Raw genomic sequence first — 24,525 nt, forward strand, 5'->3', positions numbered from 1 at the left:
GCCCCGTCTGCAGCCACTGTGCACAAGAGTTTCCCCCCTCACTGCAGCCTGTGAGCTCCTCAGAGCAAGTGCTGTGTCTCCACAGGGCTGTCCCCACACACCAGAACCTGGCACTGCTGCTGCCACCGAGGGAACTGGGGCAGAGGGGGAAGGGGAAATAAGTAGTGATGAGAATGCTTGAACTGGGTGGAGAGACAAGTCCAGGATCTGCCTGGAGCTGTGAGGTACTGGCACAGCACATCCATGGGGTTCCTGCAGCCTGATCTCCCTTCCACCAGCCCACGTTGCTCCAAGCCTCATCCAGCCTGGCCTTGGACACTTCCAGGGATCCAGGGGCAGCCACAGCTTCTCTGGGCAACCTGTGCCAGGGCCTGCCCACCCTCACAGCCAACAATTCCTTCCCAATATCCCATCTATAACCCTGCCCTGTGTCAGTGGGAAGCCATTCCCCCTTGTCCTGTTGCTCCAGGTCATTGTCCCCAGTCCCTCTCCAGCTCTCCTGGAGCCCCTTTAGGCCCTGGCAGGGGCTCTCAGGTCTCCCTGGAGCCTTCTCTTCTCCAGGTGAACCCCCCCAGCTCTCCCAGCCTGGCTCCAGAGCAGAGGAGCTCCAGCCTTGGAGCATCTCCATGACGTCCTCTGGACCTGTTCTAACATGTCCACATCCTTCTGATGTTGGCCCCAGAGCTGGATTCAGTAGTCCAGGTGGGGTCTCCAGGATGTGTTCAGGCCTGTGTGCTGTATTGGCTTCAGCTGTTTGCTTCCCTCTCTGCTGTCTTGGAATCATCAGGCTCCAAGAGTCCTGCCGTGGGAAGGCTGACGCAAATCCCATCGGAGGCAAGAGAAACAGCTTTTTTAACCTAAAAGCCAAAAGCTCAGGAAGAACAAATCCAGCAGAGAACAGAGATGCCAGGGTGGGAAAAGCTGTGTTTGCAGTGTGATATTTGTACCAGAACAGCTTGGTGTAAACTGGCCACGAGCAGGTGAGAATTAGCAGAAGGTTCTTGCTGGGCAGAGGACTGAGGAACACGAGGGGAGCTTGAAGATTCCAAAGAGGACTTTGACAGGTTAGCTGTGAGAACTGGCAGCCCCTACCAGGGTCTGAATAGCCAGTGCTTAAGAGAATACCTGGTATGAAAAGTGCTTCCAAGCCAGGGAAGGACTCTGCACTTTCCCACACACTCCTTGTTTCTTGAGTGGTGAGAATTGAATCTTCTGAAGTAAACCCTGGAGAGGTTGCAGTGTGGAAAAACAGTCTCCAGATAGGGAGTGGACCTTCTTGGGAGTTCTCCTTTCCCCCACAGCACAACCCTCAGGCTGAACTTCAGGCTGGTCCCTCCCCAGGGGGAGGACTTGGGTACCTCGATGCCTTCTCCGATTACGACTCCACTTGCCTGAGTCCATGCATGTGGCTTTCATGTTCAGCAGGAACTTCTTCCTCTGGAAAACATCTGCAGTAAAACAGCCTCACTGCCCTGATGAGCTGGTTCTGAACAGAGACCAGCCCCTTCCTCCAGCTGAGGCACACCAGCCGTGTTTGCCCCAGGGTTTGCTGTGAGGATCACAGATCTCCTCCTTCCTCCCTGCCCTGCCCACCAGGTGTGGTCTCATTAGGGGCACAACGAGCTCTTGGGTTCAAGGTGGAGGCTTGTGGGGGCTGCTGTGCCTGGGACCCCCCTCCTTTTCTCTGGCCTCTCTGGGGATTGAGTTTCCACTTCATCCCTTCCCTCTTGGAGTCTGCAGGGCCATCACTTCAGGATCTCATTTAGGAGCAAAAGAGGAGCATTTGTGTCTGGGGTAGCAGAGCACTGGCCTCCAGGCACAGGGAGAGTGTGCAGGCCATGTCATGGAGGCAGCAGAGCCAGGGAGGTAGAGATGGAAACCCAGCAGTGTTGCATGTGCAGAATCAGCTCGGGGAGTCTGGAGCTTGCTGTGCTGCAGAAGGATTTTAATGTTAATTGTCACAGCTTAGGGTATGGTGAAAGGTATTTAGTGGTGCTTAAAGGTGCTGCAGAAATCTTTTTTTTTTGCTCTTGGACTTGCACTCCTTTTGAGCTTGGCTTCAAGGTCTCAATATTCCAGCAGCAAAGCTGGCACGCTGCTCTCGGCTGTTGGGAGCAGCTGTGGCTCTTCTGGCTGCTGTGAGCAGATGCAAACTATTCCAAGAGTCATCAGAGAGGGGAAAAAGACTTGTGGTGGTGCTTCCTGATCTAGCCAGGAAGAAGCAGTGCTAGGATCATTCCTGGTGTCCTCATATGCCAGTGATTTAAACAGTTCCTGAAAGTGTGGCTTGCCAAACGCTACCCAGACAGTGTGAAAGATGCTCCCATCTTACAGCAAAGCTGCAGCCCTAAAGCAGTGATGAATACTGTTGAGTTGTGCTTAGGCAGGTGTTTTGAGGAGCTGCTGTTTATCCTGTTAAGGCCTTCTTAGTATGCAGGAAGGCGGTGGATTTTTGGCAGCTCAGCAGACTCAGGTGTAGGCTCTGCTTTCTTGGTTGCTGCAAATACCTTACCTGCCTTGGGTCATTCAGATGGGGTTGTCCAGCTGCTGGAGAAGTCTGCCCTGCCTGCCAAAATATTTATCAAAAGCTCAGGGATAAATAGCCCCCCAGTGTGCTGTGGTGCTGGGAAATGGCCTGGCAGCAGGATGTAACTGCCCATGAGCCAAGGCTGGTGCCAGCTGGAAAGCCGTGACCAAATGGAGCTCCAAAAGAGCCGGAGGGACAAAGTGTCCTGGTTCCTGTCAGCACTGGATCTTCTGTTCATGCTTTGCTTCATCCTGTGGGCCAGAGAAATCCAGTCATGGGGTCTTCAGCAACAACTTTTTTCCATCAGTGGAGAATATCAGTGAGTGACACTGCCCCGGCCACCCTGTCACCTGCCTGCCTTTGGCAGTCATGGGAGTGCTTCCAGCAGTTCCTTGTGAGATCCAGCTCCTAAAGCATCTGGGAAGTGTTTCTGGACAAGCCTGCCTTGCACTGACAGTGATGATGCTGATTGCCACTCACCTTTGAAAGTTTATTGCTTCTAAACCTGGTCCAACCCTTCTGCAAGCAGGCAGAGATGGTGCTTCCCCCCCACCACTGCAGTTATGTGGACAGATCTTTGTGTGAGCTCCCGCTGGAAACAACTTTGGCTTTTGGCAGAGTCGGTGTCCACATGTGCTGTGGATACAATGGCTGGTGATCTCTCTGTGCTCCTTGTTCACTCGAGTGGAAATTTCTGTCACTGCTGTGCTGAGGGTTGTGCCAGTCCCAGTAGTGTGGAACAAAACCAGAATGGGAATGAACTCTGAAAATCAACTGTGAAAAGACCCTGAGATGGATCTGGGGATGAGTCCAGTCCTCTTCCACCTCACACAGGAGCTGTAGGCAGGTTGAGGAGGGAAGGAAGGAAGGAAGGCTGTTGTGAGGGGTGCAGGGTACCCTTGATCTGAGAAGGTGAGTGTGGAGCTTTTCACTGCGTGCTCTGGGAACCTGGGGGACGTAATGCTCACAAAAGGGCTTTGTGAAGCTAAAAATGGAGAGCCATGGAGATAATACAGTGTTGACAGCCATCTAGGCACTTAGAGAGCAAATTAAGCTGCAAATGGGAAACTGTTCATTTGTCGAGTGGAGGAAATTAAAATTCCATGCACGTTATTCCAGAGCAGACTTTAAAAAAACCTGACAGATCTTACTTGGAACTGTCTGCGGAGATGGAGCCAGCTCTCTCTGTGTGCATGGCTGAGTGCTGTTCTCTCTGGGGGAGAGATGGTAATGACAGAGTGGGTTTGGGATGTGTGCTCTGGAAACGCGGTGTCTGGAGCGTGCCAGCACCACTTGGAAGCAGTGCAAGGTTATCTGGCAGCACCAGGAGCTGGCCAGAGGTTTAGAAGTCCGTGTCCTCCCTCTGCTGAGCTGCAGCACAGCTGGGTTGGGCAGGATGGGGACAGAGCAGGGCACAGGCAGCTTGGCCTCGGTGTCTTCTGAGCTCTCCTGGACAGCCTTCCCTATCAACGTGTGTGCTGGAGCTGTGGTGTGGCCTGGAGGCCCAGCTGGCAAACAGGGCGTCACCTCTTGCTTTTAGAAATCGTGGGCTTGACCTTCCACCCTGGCTGAGAACGTGGGGCTGCATTTTTGCTGATGGTTTATCCTTATTCCTATTTAAAGAAGATGCAGGCAGGAGCTGCCAGCAAGCTTAAAAGCTCTCTCCTCCTAAAGCATATTCCTGGCAGGAGCAGTCGGCACAAACGAGGGCTTGGGTCTGTTTCTCTTGGCTAAAGGAACTTGTCAATCCAGAGATGAAGGAAGTAGACTTTATTTATCCTGCTGGCCATTTGTCTTGGAAGGGGGTCATCAAACTCTTTGCTTCGTTGTTTCCTGCCTCTCATTCATTCTCAACACGCGGCCTTGGAAGGTGGAAACCAAAACAAAGAGAGGAAAAATTAGAAAGAAAGCTCTTTTTTTTTTCAACATGCACTTAAAATGTGATGTAGCCTGCTAGTAAGTACTTCTAGATGGGGTTCTTGAAAAGCAGTGTCTTTGGGGTTGTGGGATTTTTTTAATTATGGAAAATCATTACTTCCTTCTTATTTTTGCTCTCTAATTGTAGAAGAAACCGACCCTCTTCTCCTCCAAAACAAAAAGCAACCTCCAGTTCTTTCTGAGTATGAAGTTTCTGGGCTACTCTAGAAATGGCACTGCAGAAAAATTATGGACTCTAGGCATGAGCTCCAGGCTTTCTTTGGAGGACACTGGGGATGCTTCTCCCATCCCACAGATACTTCTGCCACTATGAAAGTGGCAGGTCCCTCAGAACAACCTCAAACCCAGACTTGGAAGGGCTCACTCTTCGTGCTGGGCTATCAAACATGAAAGCCAACCCACCACACCTGACTTGCTTTTTGTGCTCTTCTGTTTTTGTACATTTGAGCCTCTGTGCAGGAGGTGCAGATGTGGAGATGTGGGTGGGGCAGTGAGGGCAGAAACAGCAAGTTTTGCCCAGAGAGCAACCAGCCTGGGGTGGAAGCACCATGCAGTGAGGTTGGGGGTAAAGCTGAAGAATCAGAATTTTCCAGAATAAGGAATCTGAATTGTTCTAAAATGATGAAATTTTGGTCAGGCTTTGAGAGCTGTTTATTCTGAAGGAGCTGAGAGAAAGGCAGACAAGGTCGAGGCACACGCGGTGCACTGGGGGAAGGCTGCTGCTCCTGTGGGGGAACAGTGCCAGCTGCAGAGGTGACTTCACTGGGAGGACTCAGGTGCCTTTGTGGTTCAGATGCCAGTTCATCATTCCTGTGTGCTCCACATCTCATGTGGCTGATTATTTTTTCCTAAATTTGAGGTGTATCAGGTACATGACTTTTGTGCAGGCTGCCCCTCACGGGCTTTGGCAGCAGCAGGGATTGTAAAGCTGGATTTTGGGAGGAGTGGGTAGCTGGTGTTTCCCATCTGTGTAGCACATCTTCCATTTCAGGGAATGAAGGAGCAACTCCACAGGTGGGTGAGGGTGCTCTGGTGGTCCCTGACTCATACCAGGACAGATGGTGGGCAGTTTGTCAGCTCCCTCCTTCCCTGTGCTGAATCCAGGCACCTCCTAGGGAGGACCAGGCTGCCAGCTGAGCCCTTCCTTTGCCAATTGGAGCTTGTGCTGTGGCCCCTCCAGAGGGGCAGCTGTTCCTGAGGATGCCCCTGATTCAGGGAGGACTGGTTTGCTGAGCTTGCTGCTCAGTGATCTGGTTTGGTTTGCCCTTAGCTTGGTCTTGCTGCTGCTGGGTTCCCTTTCATCCAGTGCTGCCTTCCCAGCTGGATTGTCTCCTCTCTCAGCACAGGATCATCTGCTCCTCCCTAGTTCCCTTCTCAGGGCATCTTCAACTGCAGTTCTGCCAAGTCAGCTTGGAGTGCCTGTTGTCACTTACAATGTCCTTGATTGCAAAGAAGAGAGTGACAAGAAGTCAGAAAAATAACAGGGGGGCTGGAGAAATGAGGACAATTCCCTAAATGCTGTGTGTGCCCAGCCGGTGCCGAGCGCTGCCTCGTGTGCCTGCAGGGCCAGCACAGCTACTGCCCTCGTGCCTGTCCTCAGCAATGCTGAGTCGAGCAGAGCTCCTTGGGAGAGATGCTGTGGACCTCAGTGGTGGCCACCAGTCTGGCCATGCTCCTGGGTCCTGCTAACCAGGCTCAGGATGAGGTGGAGACTCCAAGGAGCTGCTCCTGCCTTGGGTCGTGCCAGTCCTGGGCCAGCCCCACTGTGCTGCACCTCCAGAGGTGCCTGGGGAGTGAGTCCTGGATCTGGGTGGTGTTCAGGGACAGTGGAGGCGGGCCTGAGGATGCTGTAGGTGCCTCTTGCCAGCAGAAAGGGTTGTTCTGTGTCAGTGACAGTGGGAAACACCTTCAGCAAAGCCCAGGGGATCCCAGTCCTGAGAGCTCAGTCCTGCAGAGATGCTGTGGGGCTTACTGGCATCATTCAGCTTCTTCCTTGTCAGCACAGGGCTGACAGTGAGACTGTTCTGTAGAGGGAAAACACACTGAAGAGGGGTGTACTTGATTAACTCTGTCCTGCCCTGCTGCCTCTCTACCACTGACTGCAGCTCCTCTGTGTAAGGGGAAAGAAAAAGCCTGTTGCTGCCTCAGTGAGCTTGTATCAAATTTGTGACAGAAGAGGGGTGTGTTTTGCTCCCCCAGATACACAGTCACCAAGGCAGTTCCTGCTCCTGTGTAGAGACTGCAGCTTTGGAAATGATTTGGAAGATGCCAAAGCCAAAACAGGAGTAAAACCTCCCCTTAATGACCTGGGAGTGCAGTAGCACAGTTCTGTTGTCTCGATTTTTGCCCTATCAGCACACAAATGGTGCAGCTGGAGCAACATTCTGTCCCTTGGCCTCTTGGTTTCTGCACTTGGAGATGGTGTTTTCAGGTATGTCCCCCCCTTTTCATGTTGCCTACTATGAAACCTCCTGATTGCTTCTGATTTTCTTCCACCAGGGAATTCTCTTGGTGTATGACATCACTAATCGCTGGTCCTTCGATGGGATAGACCGATGGATAAAGGAAATAGATGAGGTAAGGGAATGGAAGAACATGTGCAGGGATCTACAGCAGAAATGTGGGGAGTATCACCCCCAAAGGGTGTCAGAGGTGTCTCCTCTGCTATGGGGACAGGAATGGCTCTGCTATGGAGGGGACACGATGGCAGTGCAGTACTGAGCAAAGTGATAAGTGCCTGCCCTCCACCTCTGTGTAAATCTGGAGTAGTAAGAAAGGGCTTGGGAATGGTCAAGAAAGGTAGGAAAGTTCCCTCTAAAATCACAGAACCACAGAATGTGCTGAGCTGGAAGGGACCCACAAGGATCATTGAGTCCAACCCCTGGCCCTGCACAGGATCATCCAAACCCTCCTGGAGCTCTGGCAGCCTTGGGGCTGTGCCCACTGCCCTGGGGAGCCTGTTCAGTGCCAGCCACCCTCTGGGGGAAGAACCTTTCGCTGAGATCCACCCTGAGCCTGCCCTGACACAGCTCCAGCCATTCCCTGGGGGCTGTCCCTGGTCCCCCCAGAGCAGAGCTCAGTCCTGCCCCTCCTCTGCCCCTGCCCAGGCAGTTGAACTGCAGGGAGGTCTCCCCTCAGTGTCCTCTGCTCCAGCTGAACACACCAAGTGCCCTCAGTGTCCTCTCCAGGCCCTTCACGAGAGCCATGATTTCTGCACTCCTTTCCTTGTTCCAGCACGCCCCAGGTGTCCCTCGGATCCTGGTGGGGAACAGGCTCCACCTGGCCTTCAAGCGGCAGGTGCCGACGGAGCAGGCGCGGGCCTACGCCGAGAAGAACTGCATGACCTTCTTCGAGGTGAGCCCCCTGTGCAACTTCAACGTCATCGAGTCCTTCACGGAGCTGTCCCGCATCGTCCTCATGCGGCACGGCATGGAGAAGATCTGGAGACCCAACCGAGGTGAGGGAGGAGCCTGCTCCCTGTGGGGACGGCTGGGCTCACCAGCAGGGATGGGGCTGCCTGGGTGAGGGGTGTTCCTGGGGAACTGTGGGAGCTGAATCCACCTGACAGTGAGAAGAGCCTCGGGCCAGACAAGCTAGAGCTGAACCACGAGCTGCCTGGACTGGCGCAGGGCTGGGCAGCTCCACGGGGCAGTTCAGCGTGTCTGGGATCTGCAGTGCTCTGGGGCATCCTCCACCTTCCCCCTTACTCTGCGTGAGGCTCAGGGCAATTATCTCCCAGCTTGAAAGTACTTCAGTCAAACGGCTGTGTGGGATGAAGCCAAGCGTAAAGCACCTCGGTCCTTGCCCTTGCCTGAGCCTGTCCCCCCTGTTCTGGAGGGAAGCAGAGCAAGCCCAAGGAGCTGAAAGGGGCTAAAGCTCCTCCCTGCTGTCAGCAGGCAGCAGTGGGCTGGGGGATTCCATGTATCCAGGCACACGTGCTGCAGTGAGGCAAACCACAAGCAGATTCCATGTTATGTCTCAGCCTGTTGGCTTTGAAGAAAAATAATCTCAGTTCCCACGTTATTCCTGGCTGGAGGTGTCCCCCTGCAGTCTGAGCAGCAGGAGATCTGTGCTCCTGGGGTGACCTGCCCTCTCATGGATCTTCAGCTCCTGCTCAGCAGGGAGGGAAGATCCTGTTTGCCCACCCCAGTCCCCAGATGGGCTCCTGTCCCTGACTGTGGCACGCTTGGCTGCCGTGCCACAGTCTCCAGGTCAACAAGGGATGGTGGGCAGGGAATGCGCTGCATTCACAGACCTTTCCTGAACTTCTTCCAGAGAATTTGTAACTCTGGGCTGCCTGCTTGGGAATGGGTAGGGCAAAAGGAAACGGCCTCAAGTGGTACCAGAGGAAGTTTAGATTGGATATTGGGAAAATTTCCTCCCTGACAGGGTGGTCAGGCACTGGCACAGCTGCCCAGGGCAGGGGTGGAATCACCATCCCTGGAGGTGTTCAAAAGAGGTGTACATGTGGCACTTGGGGACATGGGTTAGTGGTGACCTTGGCAGTGCTGGGGAACGGTTGGAGTGGATTGTCTTAGAGGGCTTTTCCAACTTTAATGATTCTGTATTTCTATGAATGCGGGGCTGCCTGCTCAGGACCGGGACTGCGTGCTCAGGAGCAGCAGCGTGGCTCTGGCTCTGGCTCTGGCTCTGGCTCTGGCTCTGGCTCTGGCTCTGGCTCTGGCGGGAGGAGGATAACGCGTGCCCTCTTGTGGCCGCTGAACGGGAGGTCCCCTCCGAGGAGAGGGACTTCCCAAGGCAGGCTCACATGGTGCGGGCTGAGCTAAGAGGCTGCTGGGAAACGGGAAGGGGCAGAGTGGTGTTCTGGCTTGGTGGGATCTCTGTGCCTGGGGGTCCTGCAGAGAGCTGCTGCTCCTCGAGGAGGTCCCAAGGGACACTGTCCTGTTTCAGGACTTGCTGACCCTGTTGGCCTCTTCCCTGGGCACGCCCTGGTTGCCAGAGGATGTGCTGAGAAGCCAAGAGCCTGTCAGGAATGTGAGCCAGGCCCTGCCACCCCGGGCACTGAGCAGGGGAGGGCTGGCAGTGCCTAACCCTGTGCTGACACCAAAGCTGGTGTCTGGCAAAGCACAACAAACCACAAACCTCCAACAGCAAAGCTTGCCCAAACTTTTGTCCTAACCAACCTGCTCCCTACTCAAAGCTCCTGTGCAGTCATTCTTGGCATCTCTCCCTGAGGAGCCGGGGCTGTGCAGCGTAAGGAATAGCTGTGGGATGAGGGCAGCTCAGGAAATCTCTTGGCCCTTGACTGTGTGGTCCTTTCTCCCGCAGTGTTCAGCTTGCAGGACCTGTGCTGCCGAGCCATCGTGTCCTGCACCCCAGTCCACCTCATCGACAAGCTGCCCTTGCCTGTCACCATCAAGAGCCACCTGAAGTCCTTCTCCATGGCCAACGGGATGAACGCGGTGATGATGCACGGCCGCTCGTATTCCCTGGCCAGCAGCGGGGGCGGCAGCAGCAGCAAAGGGAACAGCTTGAAGAGATCCAAATCCATCCGGCCGCCCCAGAGCCCCCCCCAGAACTGCTCACGCAACAACTGCAAGATCTCTTAGCAGGATGGGCACCGGGAGCTTCTGTCGGATCCGCACCCGCCCACCGATGTACAGCTGTTTGCACACCCAGCCCTTTCCCACTGGATCCTTTCGGATGGGTTGCTTTTCCAATGGCACGCACAAGCGTTAGGAATGTGCTCACGTTTTGGCTTGGCATAGGAAGAAGCGTGGTGCCGGCTGGATCCCGCAGCGCTGCCGGAGAGAGGATCTGCCAAGTGACCCTCCAAGAATGCTTTGGGCTTTGCCTCTCGGCCTGGGGTGGAAAATTCAGCAGCTGCCAGGTTGGGGAGGGGGGAAGGGGAAAAAAAGCTCATCCAGTCTCAATGGAGCAATGGATTTAATGGAAGATTGAGAGGCTTAAGGGAGTAGGCAAGGAGAGTCTGTGCTGCAACTTTAACTCTTGGCCTCCTGAACAGATTGCTGGTGCAATAGTGATCCTTGGATGTAGACAAAAAGAAACAGGGACAGGGGAATAATGACAGTTTTCACCGGGATGTTCACCTGCTGTTGCCAAAAAAAACCAGAAAACAAGGCAAGAGTTGGCCAATTGGAAAGGGGAAGGCAGCACTCGCTGCCTTCGCTTATTTATGTAAATATTATACATATATATATATATCACTTGTTTTTTAAGGGTTTTTTTAAGAAGCAGTCAGGGAAAATTTTATGCAGCCATGTAAATACAAGCACTGGAGTGACTTTCCCAGTGTCAGCAAAGGGGAGAAGGGGAGGATTTTCTGACAAAAACACATAAATGCTTTAAGTGACTTTCCCTCACCCCTGGGCTCATGGTGGCGTTTTTAAATACTACGTGTGCAGAAGGAAAGGACAATTTGTGTGGAACATGCCCCGAGCTGCTCTGTTCCAGTCACTCCCTAAAACTTGCGAGTGCTGATGCAGGGTGGGATGGCAGTGCACGGAGGGGTAGAGTGGAGAGGCCAGGATCCTGAGGGCTGGAGTTTTTTGGCAGGCAGGAGGAAGAGGCAGCTCTGGGGTCAGACTGATGCCTTGCTCGCTTTGAGCCTTCTGGTCAGGGATTTGGGAGCAGGGGGTGGAAGCATCGTACCTAAAGCAGAGGAAAAATGCTGAATTTTGTCCCTTATTGCTGCAAAACCTTGGCTGTTGCTTCCAGTGCCCTCCATCCAGGACACCACCCCGTGTGACAGCCCCTGGATTCTGGCTGCTTCCAGCTTTGCTTTCCCAAAGATGCTGCCTAAGGTCGCGCTGCTGTGGCTCCTCCTGGATGAAAGTGGGAAAGGGCAGAAGCGGCTTTTCCCCCTGGAGCGTGAAGGAGCAGGGACTGGGAAGGTGGAAGTTTGGGGTGGGGAAACAACAGTTCCCAGGTCCCTTAGTGGCAAAGGCACCTGGTTCTTGGGGCAGTCCTAGAAGATCAGGAGAGCAAACTGCTTTGCTCCGTAGGACGGCTCCTGGATTTTGGAGTGGCAAGAACTAGGGATGGATCTTCTGTCAAGCAAGTGCAGCTGCTTCCCTGGCTTCACCCCACGGCTGACCTGTGCTGGGAATTCACCTGGAAGCTGAGAAATAACGCCCAGCCCTTACCCCAGGAGCTCAGGGGGCTGGCAGTGGGGCTGAGCTGTGGCAGCAGATATCTCGTAGGTGGCCGGGGTGTGTAGACTGTGAGTAGCGTGGTAGGAAGTGAAGTGTATACAGTGCTGCCATCCTGCTCCTGGGATCAGCAGCTCCTCAAGGCCTGGGCTTGCTCTGCTCCCCCTCCCCGAGCCGCTTGTTGCACTGTGTGGGCAGGATGAAGCCGCGGCTCCCGCGCGGCCGACAGACCCGCCGTGTCCGGGCTGGACACGTCCCCCGTGGGGACATCGCCTTCCCTCGCTCCCGAGCCAACCTGGGAGGTGCTGGAGCCTTCCCCCTCCCCTCTGCAGTACACAAGAGGGGCAGGTCTCTTGGCTCAGCTCTATCTCTGCTTTATCACCCAGCTCAAGTGAGCGGGGAGAGAATTAAACCCCAGGCAGGTGGAGGGGGAGAAGAATCCTTTGTAGTGGTGCTTTGGCTCGAGAGCAAAGCCTGGGCCGGGCCCGGCGCGGTGGCACAAGGCCGGGGGATTTGGAGAACCTGTCTGGGCTGGCTGGCACCTGTTTCCCATCACTTAACACGGAGCAGAAGACAATCGCTGGCTCAGCAGCCCGGGGATATACAGCCAACAGGTGACGGGCACCCAAACCCGCGGCTCCTCCCGGGAAACACCACCCGGGCACCGCACGCTGCTCCCGGCACCGGGCCGTGGGGCGAAGAGGGATGGAGGGCTCCTTCCTGAAACCACCAAGCCTGCTGCATGTCTCAAAACTCGCTGTACCTCTGCTTTGGTTTTGGCTGTGCCACGTGTGCCACCTCCCCACGCCGTCTCCCTGTGGTTGGTTTGGGTTTTGCCACCCTGTAAAGTCTCACGGATCCTGTCTGGAGTGAGGATGGATGAGTTCCCTGGAGTGATTGCCCAGCAACAAACTTTTTTTATTTTTTAATTTAAAAGGAAAAGATGCTTGCATCTGATGTCAACACTAGTCTGTAGCTGCTCTCCAACACTTGTACCATTCCTGAGTTGGTTTTTTTGGACTATCCTTTTATTTTTTTATTCCTTTGTACAGTCAGTGTTGTTCAACTGATTCTACATGGTTTTGTTTTGTATAAATTAAAGTCTTTTTGTTTGTTTTGATCTACCAGTTGAAAGGTGGAGAAGCTGTATCTAGTTTTGTGTGGGCTGAGAAGAGGTTGAAGGGAAAAGGTGGCAGTTTGCCCATACCTGGGGATTTGGGGCTGCTTGTAGGGCAGGTGTGTATTGCCACTTCCAGGTCATCCAAAAAATAACTCAAATTACACTTTCTGGGGAGTCTTCACAGTCATGATTCCTGGCTGTGGTGGCTTTTTGCCCTTTTCTGTACATGCAGAGGCTAAATCTGTTCTTGATTCTCACAGATTTGGGGTAGTGGAGCTCTAAGAAAACACGGACTCCTTTTCCAACACAGTTGGTCCTGTAGGTGGCTGGAGAAAGCCAGGCTCCCCAGCAGCTGCCAGGAATTGTGCTTATCCCTGCTCCACGGGGACAGGTTTGCAAGTAGTCAAAGCCTGAAATCCCTTCTTTGGGTCTGGGTGATCCTGGGGGAGCAGTCACCCATCCTGCCCAGACTGGAGCAAGCTGGAAGCCCTCCTGGGATAAATGTATTTGAAATAGAGAAGATGCAGCACCAATGTCACATCAGGGTGGCCTTCGGAGGCACTGGGAGCCCCAAAGAAGGTGGATTTGCTCCTGGGGTTGAGGGAGACTTCTTGTCTGATCCTTTTTTCCCAGCCCACCTCCCCTTGACCTCCCTTTTCCCCTGCCTTCTCACTTCCCTAGGATCAGATTTTCCACTTCGTACCAGACTGGCCACGCTTGTTTTAACAGCTTAAGTAGTAATTGCCGGGGCTGGGAGGGGGCAGGGGGAAATGAGATCGTGTCTGCAGCCTGGAAAACCCTGGAGCTAAGGTGAAAGCCTGGTCAGGGAAGAGTCACTGAGCCTTTTTTTTTTTTTTTTTTCCCTTTCTTCAGGGGGTTCTGGAAGTGTCTGTTGCCTCTTGCAGGGCTGAAACAAAGGCTGTGTGTGGTTTCAGGTGGGGCAGGGACAGCCGGAGCCCATTACGCTGGAGCAGCGGGGGCTGCCCGGGCCACAGCTGTCTGCTTGGGAAGAGCAGGGCAGGAAAACACTGCACAGCCTCCCACAGTGGTGGGAAAGCTGGGAGAGGTTCAGGGCTCCTTGGAGAAGGAGGAGGGAGCAGGTTCCTCTGGGGTGATTCAGGTCTTTCCTCACTGAGTGTGTTTCTCCGTACACACCTTCCCGAATTGAGGTGTCTTGGGTTGGTCCCACTGTCCCACAGGCTGGGGAGAGGTGGTGACCTCCATCTGACTGCAAGATGCTTGAAAATGTGGGTGCATCTCCCCATGGGTGTGTTAGAAGGGCAGGAGCCCCCTGGGTGCAGGAGGACACATGGCACTGCACCCTTCCTCCAGGACACGGTGCTGAGCTGCTCCCTTGTCTTGGAGGGAGAAGATGAACCACAACCTGAGAGGAGTTCAGTTGGTTAAAACTTGGTCCTAATAATGCCAAGGTCATGGGCTCAATCCTGTATGGCTCATTCACTTAAGGGTTGTACTTGATGATCCTTCTGGGTCTCACTTCCAACTCACAATATAATCTGTGATAAAACTCACATCTGTGTCTGGGATCTTTGACAGGCACACCAGAAATCCCCGTTTGCAGGTGCCATGAGTGCTTGGACGCTCGGAGGTGAACAGTTTAAGGGAGACTGAAGTTACAGCTGCTTTAAGCCTTGAGATGGTGAAGATATCGTGGGCTTGGTCGGGTTTGGCAGAGTCCCTTTGTCCTTCATCTTCGGCTGGAGAATCACTAGAAGAGGCTGGGAGGGGGTGAGGGTCCCAAGCTGAGTGGGAGTCCCCAGGTGTGGGTGAGGCTCCCAAGTCACTGGGAGCTGCATTTCCAACCACACAGCACCGACATCCCTCTGTCGGGTCCTGCATCGCTGGGGGGAAGGTTCCCTGCCACTGCTTGTCCGACCTCACAGCCTTTGGTCTCGGTGACACAGGGATGAGACACCTTGGGCTCCAGTGTGAAACAAGTGCCACCCTCAGGAGCTGCTCCTCTGGCTCCAGAGCTGTGTGTGGGGCAGGAGCTGACCCAGACCCCAGCACCAGCATCGTGCTGTGAGCACACAGAGCCCAGCCTGGGCATGGGGGAAAGCTGGGCTCCAGCTCTGCTGTTCCTTCCTGCACCAGCACCCTCGGGAGGACCCTGGGGCACCCCGAAGTGGCTCTGTAGCCCTGGGCTGCATCACCAGGGAGCAAGGGGCCCTGCAGCTGCCACACTGCTTCCCAGCTGGAACAAGGTGGGTTTGTGGGTCAGGGATCTCAGGTGGCTGGGCTGGGCTGGGTGGGTCTCGGGGTCTCCAGGCTGCCAGGGTATGCAGGGTAGAGCCCCCAGCAGCTCCTAGCTGGGCTATCCTGATGCAATCCCTTGTTTGCAAAACATCAGCCTTCCACAAAGTGTCCCAGGGCAGCAAAACCTCGCCTGGGCATCCCTGGCTGGAGGGACCCTTAGGTGGCTGCTGGGCTGTGAAACGGGACCCCAGGCACAGCCGTGGGACACACTCCAGCCCTCCAGGTGTGGTCACGGCCAGCTGGTGACAGACCTGACTGTGCTTCAGGGTTTTGGGCCCTGGGGAGCCCCAGCATCACTGCAGAGCCCCCGGCAGCGCAGCCCATGGCCAGCCCAGGCAGGGAGGTGGCAGCGCTGGCAGGTCACTGTGCCAGAGCACTGCAGCTACACCCTGCCCACACCAGCGTGGGGGTCTCGAGGGCCCCCCAAATCGCCTGGTCTGGGGCAAAAGGAGCTGCACACCGGGGGAGCACTGAACCATTACATGCAAAAGCCCCTCAGGGGTGTGGGTGAGTTGCATTCCCCACCAAAACAAAAACAAAACAAGAAAGGGCTCGCCTCCTTTTTTATGTCCCCTCCAGCACCTGCCCCCGAAGAGGAAAGGCTGGAGGTGCTGAGCTGCTCCCCTGGGCAAAACTCCCTCAGGTTTGCTGTTTCACAGAGACTGCAGACCCCCCTCGGCGCTGAGGCTCTCGCCAGAGCCGGAAGAGTTAATGCTCCCAAAATGCCATGAAACGTTCCTGCTGCAGGTCAGTCTCCAGCGGGGATTAGGGGGATCTGGCCGAGGAGCCGGGGCCACCTCCTGCCAGCTCAGGGCCGGTGCGGGACGTGCTGGTTGAGCCCAGGCACAGTGTGCGGGTCTGGTCTGACTCAGAGGACAGCCTGGTTATAAATCAGCGGGGAGGGAGGGCTGGGAGTCCCAGGGGGAGCCCCTTCAGGGGGGCTGGGTGGGCACCCAGCCCACGGGGCGAGCAGGGGTCCTGTGCCGGCAGCGCGGCGCTCGTGGGATGCCGGCAGGGGATCGGGGATGGATCCGTGCCGGTGCCAGTATCCCGCTCCTGGGCACCTCTGGCTGTGGTGCCGGTGGGTGCCCAGGGGCGAGGTGCGGGGCTCCCGGGCAGCCCGATCCCGCAGCGTGGGTTCCCCGTGCCTCCCGCCGGCCGCCCCGTCCCACCGGACCGCAGGCTCTGGTTGTTTTCTCATCCTGCAGGAATTCGGCTCCGTGGGTCGAGCGGGTTTTTGTGTGTTCCCCCCCCCCCTTCCCTCTCTTCACTATCCCTCTTTGGAGACTTTCTGCATTCTGCCTTTGATCTCCCCCCGTGTTTGCCCAGGGATCGCCGGGCTCGCCGGGGTTAGAGGCTGAGGTCAGCGCCTTTCCCATTCCAAACACCCAGAAACATCAGTGGGAAGGGAGGGGATTCAGATTACAACCTTCCCGTCCTCCCCTTCCACCCCACTCGCCCCGCTCGCCGCGCCGGGGATGGACTGAGCCTCGGGGGACACCCACCGCCGCCACCGTGTCCCCGAGAACCGCGCGGCGATGGATGGAGGGCGGCATTGCCGGGGGTCCGGCGGGCGCCGGCCGTGCTGAAGGGCAGAGGTTTGGTCCTCGCCTCCTCCTCCTTCTTCTCCTCCTCTTTGTCCCCCCCGCCCGCCCGCCTTCCCCCTCATTCCCTCCGTCCTGAATGTGATTTATCCCGAGCCCTCTCCAGCGAGCCAGGCCGGCGGCGCGGGGTGGCCCGATGGCTCCTCGTGGGGGTCGCGGGGCCCGGGACCAGCGCACGGGTGGGCGGCAGCGGGGCCCCGTGGGCATCGCGCTGCTCCTGCCCGTGCTGGCGGCGGCGGCCGGGCTGAGCCTGCAGCCGGGCAGGACGCGGCACCTGGGCGTGTGCCCCAACCAGCTGAACCCCAACCTGTGGGTGGACGCGCAGAGCACCTGCGAGCGGGAGTGCCAGGCAGACCAGGTGAGCGGGGGGGCTGCGGCGGCGGAGGGAGGTAACAGGTTTTGGGGGGCATCCCCAGGTCCGTGAGGAGATGTTTGGGGTGCGGGTCCTGCGCCCGGTGGCACAGCTGGTTCAGTTGTTTCGGTGCAATCGGCCCGGCTGCAGCTCTGCCCCACCCAAGCCCCTGCTGTCTGCTGACGTGAGAGGTGCCCCGGGGATGCTCCCTGGCCCCCCATAGGCAGAGAAACTCCTTGTTGCCCCACATGCTTCCCCCTCAGGCCATGCCCCTTGGACAGGATCCCCTGCCGTGCACCCCCAGGATGCTCCCACCCAGCCGTGCTGTGCTGGGACAGGGACCCCATCATGAAGAGGACAGAATCCCAACTTTTCCCCGAGGGCAGGAGCCCACCCATGAGCCGGGTTGCCCATCCCAGAGAGCCCCGGCTCTGGGCTCTTCAGTGGTGAGCCGGGGCACAGACTCCCACCACGGGAAGGGCTGCCCAGACCCTGGATGGGGAGACTCCTTCAAATTCATCTTAACGAGTTCTGTCTCCCCTCAGCCAGCACGAGCTGAGAGAGGCAAGATGCGGTTTGCTGGGGGGGCAGAAGGGCTCGTCATCACTACAGCGCACCCCTAAACATCCTGGGGGTGCTGAGGGTGGGCTGGGGACGGTGCAGCGGTGCTGGGGAGGTTTTAGGCTCTTACCCAGAGCCCAGCGAGGCCAAAGGCGCACAGAGCTGCACGGGGGACACCTGCCCCCAAAGTCCCACGGGGGTAGGAACAGCCCCCCCAGTCACAGCACGGCGGTGACCTCCTCTCCCTCCCGGGCCAGGACTGCGAAGACTTTGAGAAGTGCTGCACCAACGTGTGTGGGCTGCGGAGCTGCGTGGCCGCGCGCTTCGCTGACGGCAGCGCCCCGGCGCTGGCTCTGGCACCCGCCGCGTCCTGCGAGAGCTTCGTGTGCGCCCAGCAGGGCTCCGACTGCGACATCTGGGACGGGCAGCCCGTCTGCAAGTGCAAGGACCGCTGCGAGAAGGAGCCCAACTTCACCTGCGCCTCCGACGGCCTCACCTACTACAACAAGTGCTACATGGACGCCGAGGCGTGTCTGCGCGGCACCCGCCTCACCACCGTGCCCTGCAAGCACATCTTCACCTGGCCCGACACCAGCCCGGTGCCGCAGGAGACCACGGCGCGCCCCACGCCCGGCGCCGGCCCCGAAGTGCCGGTGCCCCCCGCCCTCTACACCAACCCCTTCCACCAGTCCGTGCGCGCCGGGGGCACCGTCAGCTTCCGCTGCGATGTCAGCGGGCGCCCGCGGCCCGACATCACCTGGGAGAAGCAGAGCGAGCGCGAGGAGAACTTCATCATGCGGCCGGACCAGATGTACGGCAACGTGGTGGTCACCAACATCGGCCAGCTGGTCATCTACAACGCCCGCCACGAGGACGCCGGCATCTACACCTGCACGGCCCGCAACGCCGCCGGGCTGCTCCGCGCTGACTTCCCGCTCTCCGTGCTCCGGCGAGAGCCGGGGGACCCCGCGGGCCGGCAGCCCCCCCCAGCCCTTCCCCAGCGCCGAGTGCCTGAAGGAGCCGGACCGGCGGCGCTGCGAGCCCGTGGAGGTGCGCTGGCACTTCGACGCCAAGCAGGGCTCCTGCCTCACCTTCCGCTACGGCGGCTGCGGGGCCAACAGGAACCACTTCGAGACGTACGAGGAGTGCCGAGCCGCCTGCCTGGGCAGCGCCCGCCCCACCTGCCTGCTGCCCATGGTGCAGGGGCCCTGCCAGAACTGGGAGCCGCGCTGGGCGTACAACCACCTGCTGAAGCAGTGCCACTCCTTCGTCTACGGCGGCTGCGAGGGCAACACCAACAACTTCGAGAGCAAGGAGACGTGCGAGGACGTGTGCCCCTTCCCCAAGAGCCTGCAGTGCAAGGCCTGCCGCCTCAAGAGCAAGATGGTGCTGAGCCTCTGCCGCAGCGACTTCGCCATCGTGGGCCGGCTGATGGAGATCGTGGAGGACCAGGACTCCGGCATCGCCCGCTTCGCCCTCGAGGATGTGCTCAAGGACGAGAAGATGGGCCTCAAGTTCTTCAACATCAAGTACCTGGAGGTGACCTTGACCGACATGGACTGGAGCTGCCCCTGCCCCAACATGACGGCGGAGGACGGGCCGCTGATCATCATGGGCGAGGTGCACGACGGCATGGCCACGCTGGACCCCAGCAGCTACGTCCGGGCAGCCAACGACAAGCGCGTGAAGAAGATCTATGAGCTGATGGAGAAGAAAACCTGCGACCTCCTGAACCGCTTCCAGGACTAGGGGAGAGGCAGGACGTGCCAGCGGGGGGAGCTGCAGACACACCATGGAGGAGGGTGGCCCTGCACCAGAGGTTACCACTACCATATAGTTCCCCGCAGCTTCATGCTGAGCCCCAGACCAGCTCCCATCTCCCCTGTAATTTATCTGCTGCATGCCTCCCCCCCCTTGTGTGCCCCCCGACCTGGCCAGCAGCAATAAAGAACTGGGTTGGGTTGCAGAGGGGTGGGAGGTCTGCCAGGACATCCCTGCTCCCCATAAAAACTTCCCCACCTCAGCGAAGCCTCTGGACCCAGTAAAGCACCCCCAGTGCAGAATCTGACCCCCTCATTGGTGCTGGGGGTGGGTTGGAGATCCCTTCCCCGTGTTGGCACTGAAAGCATCAGGGAGCTGCTGGGGCAGGGGGGAGCCAAAGCCACAAAGTTTATTGGGGGGAAATGCACAGTCCTGGGGAAGGGGGGAAGGGTGATCGCCCCCTGCCCTCAGCACAGCATCCCCTGAGCAAACCAAGAAGTGTCCCCCATACCCAGGGGTGCTGTGCCCCCACTCCCACACCTGTGCCCCACCATGCCTGTCCTCCTCTGGTCCGGGCTGCGGCACCCTGTTGCCAAGGGACAAGGCACTGGGGGAGATGGACCCCTCCCCCCCAGCTAAGTCAGCCCCATCACTGCTGTCCCCAGGTGGCACCTGTGGGGGGACGCTGGGACCCCTCGAGGAGGCAGCGCTGGGGGCAGCAGTGCCGGGACGTGCTGGAGGTCGGGGCAGTCACAGCTTGCGGAAGATGAGGCTCTTGTTGTTGGCCGGCATGTCCACCTTGGGGTGCAGAGCCGGGGTCAGGGGGTGCCCACCGGTGTGGGGACCCCCCCAGACCCCATCACTCACCATCCTCTCCAGGCGCAGCCCGTTGGCCTCGGCCAGTTCCCGCAGCAGCGCCGTGTCCCGCAGGCCCCAGGCGGGATTTCTGCGGGGAGGGAGGCTTGGTCAGACAGACCGACAAGGAGGCTTGGTCAGACAGACAGACATCGGGGAGGGAGGAGTGGGTCAGACAGAGGGACACCGCGCCCCGAGGCATCCCTGTCTCCCGGGGGTGGTGCCCCCTGGTTGGGGGGCTTCCCCAGGACGCTGCTTATCTCGAAGGACCACACTGGGAGGGAGTTTCCTGCTGCTGCAGGATGGGCAGGACAGACAGGACAGGCCCCCAGCGGCCTGGGCCCCCCAGCCCCCTCCTACCTCTGCCTCAGGCTGCGGTCAAAGTCCACGTTGCTTTGGGGGCTGATCTGTCCGTCCACGGCGTAGGGCTGGTGGGACAGGGAGCTGGAGCTGCAGGTTGGAGCCATCCTGTGTCCCCCCGAGCACCCCCCTCCATGGGAGGCTGTCCCCAGCACGCACAGAAGCCAAGCAGGAAGAGATGTGGCCCCAAGAGGCACCAGGGGTGCCATCACCCTCCGTGAGTCCTGTCACCCACCTCAGCTCCTGTCAGCCACCTTGGGTTCTGTCACCCACTACAGGTCCCATCACCCTCCAGAGGCCCCCCCAGACCCTGCCTCGGATAAGGCGAGGGAGGACAGGATCTTTCCCATCCAAAACTGCCCCATCCAGGGCTCGGCATGTGCCCCAAAAGGCAGAGACACCCTAAACCCAAGCTCCCCCCTTTCCCAGCCCCTCCCCAGGCCATACCTGGAGCTGCCCTCCCACCTGCCCCCCTCCAACATTCCCAGTGATGCCCTGTGCCCTGCAGATGCTCCCACACCAGGATAGTGACCCACCCCGTAGGTGAAGAGCACTCCTCCGGGCTTCAGCAGCACCCCAGCACCTTTGAACAGGCCCTGGGGAATCAGAGAGGTGGGGACAAAGTCAGGGGTCTGGGGACACCCCTGAGACCCCCCTCCTTGGCCCTGGCACCCTCAGAGCAGGGCACAGGGGCCGGGGGAGGGCTGCTCACCTCGGTGCAGCGCAGCTCCGCGATGTGCATCATGTTGATGCTGACAAGGAGGTCGAGGGTGGCGGGCTGGGTGCCCCCCCACGCCTCCCAGCCCTGCGAGACGTCCACCACGATGGGGGGCAGCAGGTTGGGCAGCCCCGTGGCCTCCACGTAGGCAGAGATGCTGTGGGCACCAAACCCCACCTCAACCCCAGCCGGGCATTGCCTGGGCCTCTCCCCCCACCCCGTGCATCCCTCCAGCACCCGCTGCAGGCAGAGACAACTCCTGGATGGAGCCTCTGATGTCTGAGGAGGCTGTGGGTGCAGCACAGCTCTTCACTCCCACGTGGAGAACTGGCAGCACTTGGACAACCAGGATGGGGAGGCCCCAGGCCTGAACCCCCCATTCTGGAGCACCCCGAGCTCCTGCCTGCCTGCCCTCCACGGGTACCACTGCCCCAGCACCACCACATTTTGGTGTCATTTACACCCTTCTTGGCACATTCGCCACTCAGGTCTTGGCTCTGCAGCCTCACGGTACAGTGGGTGCTGCTGGGTGGGCAGGACACAAACCCCCCTGGACAGGTGCTGATTCCAGGACCTCCCCACAATGTTTATTTTTTTCTGCGGGGGAAAGATGGATTTTGGGGCTTTTCTGGGAAAAATAAAGTCCTGAGCTGGGGAGCCTGGGCTGTTTAGGACTTGGATATTGGGGATTTACTGAAAAAAAAAATATAGTGAGTATTGACTTGGGAAGCCTGGGATGGGCAGGAGTTGAATATTGTGGTTTGCCTGGAAAAATAAAGTGTCAAGCAGGTGGAAGCCTGGGCTGTCCAAGGGGTCTTTGCTGGAAAAAAATTCACATCAAGCTCATCTGAGAGCAGGATATTGGGGTTTTCCTGGAAAAAATACAGCACTGAGCAGGAGAGCCTGGGCTACCAGAGAGTTGGATATTGGATTTTTCCCGTGGAAAAAAAAAATAAATAAATTGGGGAGCCTGGGCCTACTGTTGAGTGGGTCTGTTCTGGAAAGGATATCCATCTGGCAGCTGGATATTGGGGTTTTCCTGGAAAAAACACAGCACGGAGCAGGAGAGCCCGGGCTGCCCCAGAGTTGGAGCTGGGGCTTTCCTAGAAGAAAATAAAGCGGGGAGCGGGGAACCCGGGCCGCGGGGCCGTGGGAGGGGGCTGCAGGCAGGTTGTGCCCCCGGGCCCCCCCAGCCCCCCGGGCCCCCCTCACCTGCGCAGGGCCCGCGGGTCGATGTCCGAGGGCTGCCAGCGCGTGTGCGGGAGGGCGCGGGCGAAGTGCGCGGCGTGGAGCCCCGCGCCCGCGCCCACCTCCAGCACCCGCAGCGCCGCCCCCGCGTGGGCAGCGCCCCCCGCGCACTCCCGCAGCACCGCCAGGATCGGGCCCTTGTTGCGCTCCGCGGCCGCCGGCACCTCCATGGCTGGGGCGGGAGGGGATGGGGGGGAACTACAGCTCCCGGCACCCCCGCGGGACCGGCCCACGGGACCGCCCCCACGGCCGCGGGTGGAGCTTCCACGGCGGGGTGGGTGGGGAGAAAGGAAGAAAGAAAGAAAAAAAAAAAAAAAAAAGGTTTCTGCGCCGCCCGGGAATCGAACCCGGGTCGCAAGAATGGGAATCTTGCATGATACCACTACACCAGCGGCGCTGCCGGCAGTGATCCCGCCCCGCCGCCCCTCGGCCCCATGCACGGCCGCGGCACCCGGCGGGGCCCTGCAGCTCACCCGGCATTGCCACCCTGTTCCCCCCAGCAAGAGCGAATTGAGGCTCTGCGTGGACACCCCAGGAAAACGGGGGTGAGTTTGGAACCATCACCCACCGGTGGTGGAGCTCTGGAGGGATCCATCTGGAGCACAAGGATTCGGGGTTCAGCCCTTCCGAGCATAGAAAAGCTCGGGGATGTGCCCACGGGCACTTAACAAACCCCGGTCAGGTCTCAGGTGGGGAGACTGAGGCACAACCCTTACCGTGTGACAGGGTAGGTGACAGCCAGTGGTGGTGTCCCCGTGGGTCGGGTTGTATTTAGGCACGGTAATAGGGTTGGGGGAGTCATGTGGATGTGACCGTGCTGGGTGCACCCCTGCGGGTGACCCGGGGGCGTCTGGCACCCACCAGGGTCGGGCGCTGCTGTGCTGTTCTTGGGGGGCACCCTCCTGCACCCCTCCCTCCCTGGCCAGCACCGCGGACACGTGGCGGAAAGGCAAAGGTCACTCTCGTGGGGTGGCTTTGCAGCCCCCGCAGCCAGGCTGGAGCATTCAGGAGACCCGAGTGGGTTTGTCACATGGCCTCTCCCCAAACCCTGGCTGCTGTCACCACCTCCGGGGTGGGGACGGGGACCGGCTCCGGGTCATGTGCCGGGGCTGCACCTCCCGCCACGTGGGGACACCTCGGCGGGACCTCCCCGCTCCAAAGGTCACCGTGACGGCCGGGACGCGGCCCCCGCTGCGGCTTCCCGCGCTGCCCGTGGGATGTGCGGCTCAGGGCTCATCATAGCGCTGTCCCCATGCGGGTGGCACCTCAGCCCCTGCCTCCGAACCCCCTCGATGTCCCCTACCTGGGCCCTCTGTGTCCCAGGAGTGACCCCTACGTGTCCCCTGTGTGTGCCACGGCTCCCGTGTTCCGTCTCTTGAATGTCCCGTGCAGGTCCTCTCCGTGTCCCCTGCGTGCCTGTGCCATCCTGTGTCCCACGTGCCTCCTGTGCCTTTTCCCCTACTTTGACCCCTGCGTGTCCCGATGTCCCTTGTGTGCATTCTATGTGTCCCCTGCGTGTCCTGTGTCTCCCACATGTCCCACATGTACTCTGTGGCCCATGCATGTCCCCTGCATGTCCCCATGTCCCACACATGTCCCCGTGTGTCCCCCGTGTGTTTCCTGCGTGCCCTCCACGTCCCACGTGTGCCCCTGATATGTCCTGTGCATGTCCCAAGTGCGTCTCCACATCCCATGTCCTTTCCCTGAGGTCCCTGCATGTGCCTCATGTCCCCACAGGTGTCTCAAACGTGTCTTGCATGTCTCCCTTGTGTGTCCTTGCACTCTGTGAGCGCCCCAAATGTCCCCCCACGTGTACCCCCGACACGTCCTGCGTGTTTCCCCTGTGTGTCCCCACGTCCCACACACGCCCCCAGTGTATTCCCTGAGTGTCCGCTGTGTGTCCCCACATCCCCTGTCTGCCATGAGCGTCCCCACATCCCATGTGTGTCCCCGGCGTGCCCCGCACGTGTCCCGTGTGTCCCCCGCACCTCCCGTGCGTGCCCCTGGTGCGTCCCGCGTGTCTCCTGCGCGTCCCCACATCCCGCACGTTTCCCCTTGTGTGTCCCGTGCG

The 24,525-nt window shown here is 58.6% G+C and overlaps 3 protein-coding genes and 1 non-coding gene across 4 annotated transcripts in view; 2 read left to right on the top strand and 2 right to left on the bottom strand.

The window, feature by feature from the left end:
- Positions 1-12,732, top strand: part of RAB40C (RAB40C, member RAS oncogene family) — a 36,858-nt gene extending 24,126 nt beyond the window's left edge. Inside the window, exons 4-6 of the mRNA XM_050317742.1 lie at positions 6,965-7,042; positions 7,700-7,922; positions 9,755-12,732. Coding sequence (XP_050173699.1) covers positions 6,965-7,042; positions 7,700-7,922; positions 9,755-10,035 — 582 coding nt within the window. The 3' untranslated portion in view covers positions 10,036-12,732. The remainder of the gene's footprint in view (positions 1-6,964; positions 7,043-7,699; positions 7,923-9,754) is intronic.
- WFIKKN1 (WAP, follistatin/kazal, immunoglobulin, kunitz and netrin domain containing 1) lies at positions 10,040-19,261 on the top strand. Its single transcript, XM_050317828.1, is given in 5 exon segments — positions 10,040-10,083; positions 13,041-13,172; positions 16,804-16,957; positions 17,770-18,471; positions 18,473-19,261. Coding segments are annotated over 5 exon segments (1,821 nt in total).
- Positions 19,262-19,659: 398 nt separating this feature from the next.
- METTL26 (methyltransferase like 26) lies at positions 19,660-22,624 on the bottom strand. The gene is made up of 6 exons (XM_050317755.1): positions 22,419-22,624; positions 21,201-21,363; positions 21,025-21,084; positions 20,489-20,556; positions 20,141-20,219; positions 19,660-20,071 (listed from the first exon to the last, which is right to left on the bottom strand). The coding sequence occupies exons 1-6, from the start codon at positions 22,622-22,624 to the stop codon at positions 20,024-20,026; spliced, it is 624 nt and encodes a 207-aa protein (XP_050173712.1). The 3' UTR covers positions 19,660-20,023.
- A 156-nt stretch (positions 22,625-22,780) lies between these two features.
- TRNAG-CCC (transfer RNA glycine (anticodon CCC)) lies at positions 22,781-22,851 on the bottom strand. Its single transcript has one exon. It is a non-coding gene; the product is annotated as a tRNA-Gly (tRNA).
- Between the last annotated feature and the right edge of the window lie 1,674 nt (positions 22,852-24,525).

Source organism: Myiozetetes cayanensis, unplaced genomic scaffold (genome assembly GCF_022539395.1).
Source record: "Myiozetetes cayanensis isolate MyiCay16 unplaced genomic scaffold, myiCay2020 scf20-37, whole genome shotgun sequence".
In the NCBI taxonomy this organism is placed as follows: Eukaryota; Metazoa; Chordata; class Aves; order Passeriformes; family Tyrannidae; genus Myiozetetes; species Myiozetetes cayanensis.

Bases quoted from the DNA above. Each gene is read 5' to 3' on its own strand.
- METTL26 (XM_050317755.1), bottom strand. From the start codon at position 22,624: ATGGAGGTGCCGGCGGCCGCGGAGCGCAACAAGGGCCCGATCCTGGCG. The intron at 21,085-21,200 runs GTGAGCAGCCCT...CTGATTCCCCAG, and splicing joins CGGAGCTGCGCTGCACCGAG to GGCCTGTTCAAAGGTGCTGG. The intron at 20,557-21,024 runs GTGGGTCACTAT...CTGTCCCACCAG, and splicing joins GAGTGCTCTTCACCTACGGG to CCCTACGCCGTGGACGGACA.